General features: G+C 40.9%; 1 protein-coding gene across 1 annotated transcript in view; it reads left to right on the top strand.

Moving 5' to 3' along the window:
• The first annotated feature begins 6,979 nt into the window (after nt 1-6,979).
• NFKBIZ (NFKB inhibitor zeta) overlaps nt 6,980-12,458 on the top strand; it is a 520,270-nt gene continuing 514,791 nt past the window's right edge. The window contains exon 1 of the mRNA XM_086934523.1: nt 6,980-7,264. Within this exon, the coding sequence (XP_086790649.1) occupies nt 7,051-7,264 (214 nt within the window). The 5' untranslated portion in view covers nt 6,980-7,050. The remainder of the gene's footprint in view (nt 7,265-12,458) is intronic.

The following is a 12,458-nucleotide window of genomic DNA, read 5'->3' as shown; positions in this document are numbered from 1 at the left end:
CACAGCTCCACCGAAGCACCCAACATACAGCTCCGCCGAGGCACCCACCACACAGCTCCAACGATGCACCCACCACACAGCTCCACTGATGCTCCAACTAAGCTCCACCAATGCACCCATCAAACAGCTCCACCAATGCACCCACTAAGCTCCACCGATGCACAGCATCACTCAGCGCAACCACAGTATCACTCAGCGGAACCACAGCATCACTCAGCGCAACCACAGCATCACTCAGCGCAACCACAGCATCACTGGTTCAAATATGTTCTTTCAATGTTTCAAGCTGTTTTCAAGCTTTCACACTTTATTACAAATCACAAAAAGATGTTAATATTTCACTTCTGTTCTTGGATTTTCGTCACAATAAAAAACACTGAACATAATCTTCACAAAAGTTATTTACAAAAGTTTAAGCTATTGCCATTACAAATTAAATAAATTATTTAAGTATTAATTATTTTAAAAAATTAAAAGCCATTGTTATTTGTAATATCAATACATCTAAGTCACGTAAATACAAAACATGTTGCATTACAAATGCTATAGGTGTCACATTTGCGAAAGTTATAACTATTGGCATTGTAAATGACAAAGCTATTTATTTAGCTATTTAAAAAAAACCACATAAATAAAAAAAACATTTATAAGACCAATAGCTCAAACTTTCCTAATGCGAGCCCTATTGCATTTCCAATGCTTGTTCTGATTTGCCTTTTTCTCCATACCCTTGTATCCCTCCCATCCTCCCTTGGTGTTGTGACTGCGTCCCCCCCTCCGACCCCACTTAATGGAACTCTGCTCTCCTGGTTTTTTCGGTCTTGACCTGAGAAAATCTACTATTCGTATATCTTTGTATATAGAGATAACTCTAATCACTAGTATATGCAGTAGACCTTTGTACTCTCTACCATTCCTATGTGACTAGAGTATATCCATTCTTATCCCTTCCCTATGTATATAGAGATAACTCTAATCACTAGTATATGCAGTAGACCTTTGTACTATCTACCATTCCTAGGTGACTCTTCGAGTATATCCATTCATATCCCTTCCTTGAATGCTCCTCCTTGTGTGACTATAACTTGTACATTTGCAATTTTTTTCTGTTTGTATCTTTTATGCAACGCACATAATCCTGAGTCTTTATATATCGCAACTGGTTCTTATGTAAAGCGCTCTGACACCTTCGGGTAATGTTCGCGCTATATAAAATCGCAATAAATAAATATTAATTATAAAAAATATACTAGGTATACTGATAACAGCAGGTCTTCCAAACAGGATGGGCGCTGCTGTAGTGACAGTGGAAATAATCACCAATGAACGTTTGTTAATACAATTAAGAATTTATTTACTACAGGAACTTGCGGGGAGGAACAGGTGACCGACAGGAAAGAAGGGTGAAGCTGTCAGTGTCGGGATGCCGCTCTGACGTCACTTTTATACACACTGACAGCTAGCAGCTGCGCGAGCTATGCGGCCAATGGCTAGCGAGCTGATTGAGAACAACTAGACCTACAACATCTCCCTTTCTAAAAGGAGCATTAACTCATAACAAAGTCTTTGTACATTGTGGGTAACTTTGCGATCCTGCCTGATTTGGTACATGTCCCTTGCCACCCTCCATGTATACAGTCTTCACTAGAAGTACCTGCATCGTCTGAGCGAGGAACATTACTGTACTCATTGTCATGTGCATTATCTTGGTCGACGCCTTCTTCGTCATACACTGGTTCATTAACAACATCACTGGTATCACAATAATTTTTATCCATACTACTTTCACACACATTGTGACCCTCATTTTCCCAACTAGATCTGACTGCATTAGTATCATGTATACATTCCTGGTTGCCGTTCAACGTGTTTAACCATGAGTATTCTTCATTGTAGCCTCTTCCTACAACCTGATCATTAAGCCAAACATCTGCTTGCTGCTTGTTAATTCTGACAACATCACTTCTATTGCGCCACCCGGAATATTTAAGGCGAACAGCACTCTCTGAAACTTCCTCTACTTCTTCAGGGGCAAAATATTTGGACTCTCCCTTGACCTGATGACCTGGCTTGGTGGCTAAAGCCCAATCTCCTATACAGAATTCTTTGCATACAGCCCTATGCACCTTGTCATGATATAACTTACTTTTCATTTGACAATCCGTTATTCTTTTCTTAACATGCAACATATCATCGTCAATGACAATAGAGGGAGGCAATTCTTTCCCTGCTGGCGGAAACTTGGGAGTTACATCATGGTCACATCTCCTTCCTCTCAACAGAAAGAACGGAGAGAAACCTGTGACCGAGTTTTGTGTTGTGTTGTAAGTAAACACCCTTTCTCTAATAAACTCTTTGACTGGTAAGTTAGACGATAGTGCAAGTTGGATACCCTCCTTGATGAACCTGTTGACACGTTCAATTTGTCCATTAGATTTAGGCGAATACAAAGGAGTTTTCTCTTGGGTGATTCCATGTGCTTTGAAAAAATCTGTAATTTTGGTCGACGTAAGTTGTTTACCATTGTCTGAAACAATAATACGTGGGCTGCCCTCCATGTCAAAGCATGTGCGTAGAAATTCAATTACTGTGTCAGAGTCTATGTTGCTGACAAATTTGTGGTATATCCACTTAGAATAGTAATCGCTGGCTGCAATTATGAATCTCTCGTCCTGTCCCAGAAGTTGGAAAGGTCCCGCCATGTCGATGGCAATCTTAAACCATGCTGAATTGGGGATGGACACAAGTTGCATCTCATGAGTTCTCAATTTCCAATGTTTGTCAGCCTTAGTGCAGGCCTCGCATTTCTCTACAAATAGATTCACATCAATGTCCATGCCGGGCCACCAGTAATGTTCTTTGATGCGTCTCTTGGTCATGGTAGCTCCCAAATGAGTCTTGTGTGCAATGTCTATTATTCTGTTTCTGACACTGGTGGGGGGAACGAGCAAATCCCCTCTTCTGATACACCCTTTCACCATGCTCAATTCATCCGCCACTTGCACAAATGTTCTGAGGTCGGAAGACAAATTACGAATGGGGGGCCATGCAGTGGACATAAATTTCTTAACCTTGGACAAAGTTACATCCTTACCCATAGCTTCTACCCATTCTTCATTAGAAATGGTCATATTGCTCTGTTGTATTACATCTACATTAGACACTACACATTCAGTTTCTTCAACAATTTGTTTATCCTGACATTCTGTAGGCAACCTGGAAAGAAAATCCGCTCTAATGTTATTTTTACCTGAAATATGACTAATATTGAAGTTATACTCTTGAAGCCTTGCCAATAATCTCACCAATCTGGATGAAGCTCTCCCGTTACCCCTACCATATCCGTCACATAAAAATATTAGGGGTTTGTGGTCGGTTATTAACTCAAATTCTTTGCCCCATATGTACATTTTTAGTTTCTCCACTGCCCAAACACAGGCTAGAGCTTCCCTCTCTATGGTACTGTAATTTTTTTCCGTATCGTTTAGTCTTCGCGAAATGAAAGCCACTGTATGGCTATGCTTACCTATTTTCTGGGTAAATACTGCGCCAATTCCTACAGAACTAGCGTCAACTGTTATGACATTGCGTCCCTGTGAATCAAAAGGTTTTAATGTGGGAGCATTGACAATCGCTTCTTTAACCTCCTTGAAAGCCAAATCATGTTGATTTTCCCACTTAAAATTCTGTCCTTTGCGCAACAATGCTCTTAATGGTTCTATCATCCTTGCATAACCTTCAATGAATCTGGAGTAGTACTCACTAAGGCCCAAGAATGACCTGAGAGCATCCTTGTTATCGGGGTTGGGAGCATCTGTTATTGCCTGTACTAGATTAAGTTTGGGTTTAATACCTTCAGCACTGAGTACGTGACCTAAATACTCAATCTCAGTTTTCAAAAATTTACATTTATCCTTCGAAACCGTCATACCTCTTTCCTGTAATCTGTGTAATACCGTATTCAAAATCTCACTGTGCTTGCTTTCTGAATCTGCGTGCACTAGAATGTCGTCCTGGAACTTCTGCACCCCTTCCATTCCGCCAAACATGTTCTCCATCAATTTCTGAAAAACACTTGCAGAAGATGCCAGCCCGAAAGGCAGACGAACATATCTAAACGCTCCCAGAGGAGTGATGAAAGTGGTTAACATTTTTGACTTTTCATCCAGCCTTACTTGGTGGTATGCCGATCTGAGATCTATCAAAGAAAAATACTTGGATCCAGATGTGCTGGCCAAAATCTCTTGAATTCTGGGTAACGGAAAACAATCAACCAATATGTTTTTATTTAATGATCTCAAATCGGCACACAGACGGTACTCTCCATTTTTCTTCTTAATTAAAACTATCCCTGAAACCCACTCAGCAGAATCAGCAGGTTCAATCACTTTTTCTTTTACAAGTTTATCTAACAGCGACCGCAACTCTTCCTTAACTGATAAGGGCAACGGTCTTACCTTGTGTTTTACAGGGGAAGCATCTTTTTTGAGTACTATACTGTGCATGAATCCTTTCACACAGCCAATGCGTTCTTCAAATAACTTTTTATACTTACTTAGTACAGCGGATAAATCTCTTTCTGACTCTGAGCAATCTAATTTCTCGGACCCTGCAGGTACAGTAATGAGAGATACAAAGCCTTCGTCTAACACAATGGGATCCTCTGCTCCTGGTTTGAGGATTATTTTTAACCTAGCGAGATCTCTCCATCCCACTATATCTCTGCCCCTTTCCGCTACATAAATTTTTGTTTCAATGCATCTGCCCTTAATGTTCAATACATCCACAAAGTACCCGAACATGTTTATGTCATGCTCACCAAATGCCTTGGGATTGACATCTGGTGCCAACAAGTCTATATTGGGCCAATACTTCAGATATTTCTTATCTGATACGATTGTAATAGGTGACCCAGAATCTGCCATGATACTGAGTTCCACCTCACCTACATGTGCTGTACCTATAGGACCTTTTATATCATAGTCATTGTCACCTAACGCCAATACAATGTTCGAGCACATGTCTTCTTCAAATTCTTCTATTACATTTACTTTTGCTCTTTCTACTCTTTTATTGCCAAAATTGCCACACACACTGGCGAAGTGCCCTACCTTTTGGCATCTCGTACATCTTTTTCCTGTAGCTGGACAGCTCACGGAATCTGCTTTGTGGTTGTGTGAACCACATCTATAACATACAAAATTAGCAGGATTAACCACAGAATTCGACTTGACATGACTTTTACCAACATACTCTTTTCTTCTTCTATCATTAACATATGAAACACTGGCATTGGTTGAAACATTTGACCTGGCCAATTCTCTTCTGCCCTCCAATGAACGTTCAATTCCCTTGGCAATGTCAATGACTTCTGACAAAGAGGGATTTTTGCACGCTAATAACCTTTCCTGAATTTTTATCTCATGACAATGGAATACGAACTGATCGCGTAAATATTCATCTACTCTGTCACCAAAACCACATTTAGCAGCTAAAACTCTTAAACTGCCTACATATTCCTCTACATTCTCAGACTCATTTTGCTTTCTCGAAGCAAATCTATGTCTGCCAACCATTATATTTTCCTCCTCATCGAATTGTCTTTCCAGTCTCTTGATGGCTTCTTGGAATTCATCGAGAGGAATAAATTGTCCTGGTGGAGGTTCATATTCGGGCAAACTATAAAACATTTCTTGACCAGCAACACCTAATAACCCATAGAGAATGGCTTTTTTGCGTTCTGGATCGAATTTTTTACCATTTATAGCCACTAAATAATTGTCAAATGCCCTGTACCAATTTTTCCATGACATGACAGGCTTGCCTGGTGTTTCAAGAAAATGTGCTGGAGCGCAAAAATTGCTTTCACTAGCCATTTGAACCTTTTCCTCTTCGAGGGTCTCTTTTTTAATGAACCACGCTATTTTGGAAAATCAACTGACACCTTTTTTAGAATTATTTCACTCTTGCTGCAACACGCGCTTGTATAAATACCTGACAATCTCTACTTCACTGTTTCCCTTCGGAGTAATGCTCCGTGATGAGGAAATGCCGAGCGTTTACGTGAAGTAAACAAATTGCACAAAATGGCGGCACGCTCTCAATTGTGCGTGATGACGTGCACACGTTGCTTCATCGCTATCAGCCAGCCCCGATCAGAACAGCTGCGAGTGACGCGCTGACGTCAGCTAGCCGAAGACGGTTGACAGATGACAGTTGGTCCTGTCGACAGTTTCCTCACAGGTGTACACTTAATTCTTATATTTTCCGCTGAAATGCAGGAAAACTGTGTTACATTCAGTCCGCTTCCACCGTTTCACACAAACATCCGAACTTGCCTGAAAACTTGCTCCGGTCAGCTGCTCTGATGTGCTCCGCCCCGGTTGCTTCTCTTCGGATCCCGTACTTTCCGCTCGGCTGTCTCCGGTCCTCACTGGACTTGTAATTATCTCGAAAATAATAAAGACTGAATTATAATCCCGATAACTCTCGTGAACTGAAGAGCATCAAAGACTTGCCTCAAATTAAAGAACGTCCTCCGCAACTTCTCCTCCGCAAGTTCCAGCTTCATTCGTCTCACGCCTCGTCGCCAATTGTAGTGACAGTGGAAATAATCACCAATGAACGTTTGTTAATACAATTAAGAATTTATTTACTACAGGAACTTGCGGGGAGGAACAGGTGACCGACAGGAAAGAAGGGTGAAGCTGTCAGTGTCGGGATGCCGCTCTGACGTCACTTTTATACACACTGACAGCTAGCAGCTGCGCGAGCTATGCGGCCAATGGCTAGCGAGCTGATTGAGAACAACTAGACCTACAACAGCTGCCTAAACTCGATCTAAATAGTTCCGTTTGAAAATGCAATATAGGGAGGGGTCAGCAACGGAAGCGTCCAATGGCTTCCTAGCAGTGTGACCTCACTGGTTGCCGATAGGCGGATTTCCGGAAACGGGAAGTTTACATAAGCCCTGAAAATACAGTTTCCGCATAGTGACATTGACATCTTGTGTCATTTAATGTGCGTACTTCCTCTTTGGTCTGAGCAGGTATGGTCGTTGAAGGTTCGTTGAAGGGGAGCGACTTGCAGAGTCGGGATTTGGAGCGGATGAGTTATACCGGGGGAGAGCTTGGGGTCTCGTTCGTCTTGAATGATCCATGTCTTTCGCCTTCCTACGCCTCGTCATGCTCCTCCCCCCACTCGGACTCGGAGGGAGCTTTCAACTGTTTCAGTGTAGATAACAGCGACTGGAATCTCTTCACAGGTACTTGATCCTTACTTTGCCAACGTTACCGGCTCCCGAGAGTGGGATTTACAGACCCGTAACATTTTCCTACTTAGTTAAATTCATTAACGATTTAATTGGGGATATCTCAAAATCTGGGCGTCCCAGGACGAAATCGGCACAATTGGCGTGTGCGGGACACATAGTTAATAATATATGTTTGCTTTGATTAGGAAAACTACATTGAAAGTTTAATGTATACACACTGCTACTACTCTTATGGTTCATACTCAAAATCGCAGCCATGTTTTCCTCCCTAGTACTCTATATATTTGAGACGCAAACGTCGTCAGTGGAGAGGCTGTGGTGTAAGCTAGAGCTGTCGATTTTGGTGCTGGAAACCAAGGTTCGATCCTTGGGGTCGCGTCCATATCCATTGTTTTGGGGCAGATCACTTAATCTCCCCGTGCCTACCAAAAAAAGCATTGGCATAGCCAATAGGTCTCGCCTTTGGGACCTTATAAGTATTTAGATATGTAGCAGGTCCCAAGGCGAGACCTATTGACTAGGCCAACAGACTCCACCCAATTTGCACTAAGGAGTGCATTTTAATGGTGCTGAATTTAATTGTTCTAGAAAACTTTAAGGATGAGACCTATTTAAAGCAGATTAAAACGTGGTTGTGACGGAAAAGATGTGTTGTGTTGCCATTCCAAATGGAGTTTAGCTTTAAATTGATGACAGCACTTAAGAGAAATAAAACCTAGGAATGGAAAATCACTACATTTTCAGGAGAACACGTTTTTCTATTTTGCAGGCCGCATTGCTGTGTTGTTGTCCTTTAAAGCTGAAAATATCACAATCTATTTTCAACAATGCCTAAAAATGAAAAGGCTGTATTTTTTTATTCAATGCAGTCTTCGGGAAAGGTTGTACTTTATTTGTTGGTAATGTCAGAATATTTGAGATGGTATATCTCCTACATTAAAGAAACTGAAAACAGTGGACTATTGGGAGACGGTCTACGAGGCACACGGACAACTATCTATAAATCTAATTATTATCTCTAGAAGGGTCGACTCACTTTTTGCTGTGGTATATTAGGTATAAAGAACCGTCGAGACTCTTGCTTGCAAGAAAAAAAAATTAAATAAGGCAAGTCCCATCTATACATATGCAAAACACCTACCTATTCTGTCGGTTAGCTTTTTTTGGTGAATGAAGATTAAATCGCACTCAGATTGTTAATTCTGACTGAAGGCTGCTGTACTGTGTTTGTTTTATTGTTCGTGTTTTTATATTGTCTCCCAGGTTTTTTAACTTTCACTTTTCCACTGGAGGTTATTATGAATTAACTGCAATAAAAGCAAAAGCAAGGACAGCACACATACAGATATTATGGTAGGCATTGCACATGATAGCATAATATTTCTTAATCATTGTGGTATCTATGGGGAGTCTCTCTTTGAAAGTACTAAGTTATGTTGTGAAGATATTCACTAGAATAAAATGGGATGGACAGGTGCATGTGCTCGCACCTTGCCCGCAACCCTATTTAAAAATATTTTATGCGTATCACAATAATTAAAAACAACCAAACCCTAGCAGAGTTAATATAAATGAATCTGATGCAGGCCTGTTACCTCAGCACATGGAAAACAAACATAATCTGAACTAAAGAGACGTACACATTATATACAACTATGTTAACAGTATTATCCACTATGTTTTAACTCCACCTCTCTAGAACCAAGAGACGAATAAAACTAAAAATATATGATCTAAAAATGAGGGAAATATTTCCACTGACGCTGCTGTTTTTGACAGCTTTGTTTCAGATTTAGAAGTTATTATTTTTGCTGGGCTTGTGGTTTTATTTGTTTATTTTTCTAGGAAGATAGACTACATTGTCAGGCAAATTGAACGCACGAAAATATAACCTATGCTTTTAGGAAGTTATATATCTTGTAAAATCACAAAAGTGGTGTTTCTACATATTGGGAATTACCACACCTTAGGTTTAGAATAGCTTCTGGGTTTGCCATCGATACGGTGATAGGGGAAATATACATTTGTAGCAGGTGAAATAAGGTGTTCCTCTGTACAAATTGAGTCCATGGGGTTAAAGGGTTGCCTTTATTTTCCTGAAAATAAAAATAATACGAAAGATCCACGTTGTTACTGGGGTTCAAGCCCACCTTACATTGTGTGCACTTGTATCGGGCTGGGGTGCTAGTTTGGCGTTCAGATAGGCAGTCACGAGGAGGGTGTATTATACGGCGCGGTAGCCCCTTGGGTTAAGCTCCTTCTCCTTTTGTTGTACTTTTTGTGAGTGAGGAAGGCAACAAGTACAGACCATCAACAATTGTACCCTCGGAGCAGTTCTGATTTTAAAGATGAGACACGTTAAATCCATTTATTGCATGAATAAAATAAAATTAGCTACTTATTCGAAGTTGAACAGGTAGTATACGTGGGCTAGTTGTTCAGTTTCCAGAATTGTCTGCGCCTTTCGATGATGTGGTCAGGTAAGATATATGCACATTTTTGAGTGTTATCAATAGCTAACCAGCACAAGTCCGCGGCGGGAGGGGGCCTGCATGATTCCCTTGCGGAAGGCGTGATGATTGCGACCATATGGCGCCACCACATGGCGCCGTCCGCTCCCGAAACTGAATCACCAGACGTGCACGTTTTTGCCCCCAAAGCTGTATAAAAGGTGAACCCAGGATCAGGTGATCTAAGTTTATGCCAGTAATCTAATAATCCAATCTCCATCATTCCTTGAAGTGCATTAAAAACTCTAGCTTTCCTATATATTGAATTTGCTGTCTAAATGAATATTAAAATCACTGCAACATATCAAGGGGTGTGGCCATAAAGTAAGTTCAACACTTAAAAAGTTTAAGGTATCCGGGTCATCTAAATTAGATCCATAAATTGAACAAAGTGTCATAAGAATATTTTCTACAATGATTTCAACAATGGCCCACTGGCCTAAATTATCTGCATTAGCTAGTTTATGTAAATTCGCTGTAAAGATTATTCCAACGCAGAAGTATTGGTTGAAGATCTTTATTGTAGCATAGGAAATAACAGGACCTCCAGCTGCTTCCAATGAAGCAATTTCTTCACTGACTACTTTAATGAATAACATAACATAAAGCACTTTTGATTCTGATTCTGATGAATAACATTCCATATCACTTAGCAACCACAACATTCCAATAAGAACAAATCCCCACATATCTCCCCCCTTACATAAAACAAAATGAAATTAAAACATATAATATATAACATACATATAGATCTATACCATCACACTTAGTTTGAATAATATGCACAAATATCTAATGTTGAAGAGCATGACACCTAGACACATTCCCACAACTCCAAGCTGACCCATCAGCTAAAATAAGAATATTTTTTTGACTTGTAAAGGTTTAGAAAACTTGCTTTCACCTTTAGTAACCACTCCTCCTCTCTTCACAACCACCCAATCACCTACAACGAAATCAGGAACCTTAATACTCTTCCTCAAATTGTAATGATCTACTGTTACTCTCTGTTTTTCTTTAACATCACTCAACTGCAGCACGGTCCACCCACACACATTCGCTGTCTTTTAACCATCCTGGAACTTCTTTCACTCCTGGTTCACGTCCCATCCTCGTCGCCAATGTAAAGATTATTCCAACACTGAAGTATTGGTTGAAGATCTTTATTGTAGCATAGGAAATAACAGGACCTCCAGCTGCTTCCACTGAAGCAATTTCTTCACGGACTACTTGAAAGAATAACATTCCATATCACTTAGCAACTACAACATTCCAATAAGAACAAATCCCCACACTCACCCCTTGCTGAGCTAGAATAGCCACCCCCCCGATTGTAGTCCCCTGCCGAGTACACACCAACACTTCCATCCCAAGATCCCTCAGCCAAGCCTGCTTACCCCACGGTATATGAGTCTCCTGAATATATAGCAAATCAATCTGAATGTACCGAATCTGTTTTGCTAACAAGCCCCGCTTTTTCCCATCATTGAGACCACATACATTGAGAGAGCAGATCCGCAAATTACCCGTCATCCTTGTAGTTTATAAAGAACAAATCACCCTTTGCACCATGACACAGATTAATAAACACAATATTAGAGCATGCTTCACATTTCCATATAGCAGCAACATGGCACCAGAGAAAAACAAAAAACAAAGTACTCACACCCTTCCACCTCCCCACTGCCCCATTACCCTTACCCTTAACCCCGGTCCTCTATCCCCCCCTCCACCAAATCCCCTCCCTTCCACCCCTCTCATGACGCGTAAGGACCTTCAGTCCTCTGTGATGGAGTGCTGACTTCTCCCCCCTCTCTCCTGAATTCTCGCCACCCCATACAGAGAGAAGTCAGAAAGAATCTCCTCCGTTACAATAAATCTGATGTGAAAAAATATTTCCATGAATCATTATGGGCCTAAACCACAATACGTGTAGATTTCACTAGATTAGAAAAAAGAAAAATAGACCCCCTGCCTATCCTACAATGTATGTAAAAATCCCTTTGCTACAACTACGGACACAAACTTTTCGCCTCCCCTTAACCACTACTTTCAGCTTAGCAGGGTTCAGAAGAAACACCTGAACCCCTTTTTCCTAGAATCGTGGGATTAATTGGCGAAGCTGCCATCTTTTCTCAACTGTTGCTGGGCAGTAGTCTGGTCTCACAAAAAAATCACACCCTTTCCCTGTCTGGTCTTGCTAGATCGTACAGCGCCTCTCTAGACAAAAAATTGTTAAGACAGATAAGAATAGTACAAGGCTTATCAGCAGTTAGACCAGTTTTTTTGTTGTTGATTAAACGGGAACCAGTGGGCTCTTTGAATCTCGATTTTCCAGTCCAATTGCTTCAATTTGAGAAATGCCTCCGTAAAGAGTTCTGTGTCAAATTGACTAGTTACCGTGCCTTCTGGAATACCCAGTACCTGGAGGTTATTTCTCCTTGAGCAATTCTCCAAATCAGTCAATTTCCATAGTGTATCCGCTTTCTGGGTTTCCAGAGAATCAGTAATGGCCTTTTGCGTTGTTAGTTCATCCTTCAAGAAAGAAATTCTGGTTTCGGCCTCTCCAATTCTGGCAGCGAAGTTCGAGCAGGTCTTGGCAACTCTGCTATTGAACTTTGTAATTTCCGGTATGCACCTTGGGTACTTGAGCTTTCCGCACGAGTCTCCTCTCT

This window comes from Lissotriton vulgaris, chromosome 8 (assembly GCF_964263255.1).
Source record: "Lissotriton vulgaris chromosome 8, aLisVul1.2, whole genome shotgun sequence".
Classification (NCBI taxonomy): Eukaryota; Metazoa; Chordata; class Amphibia; order Caudata; family Salamandridae; genus Lissotriton; species Lissotriton vulgaris.
The sequence above is the reverse complement of the archived record's forward strand: the minus strand, read 5'-3'. Positions and strand labels throughout refer to the sequence as shown.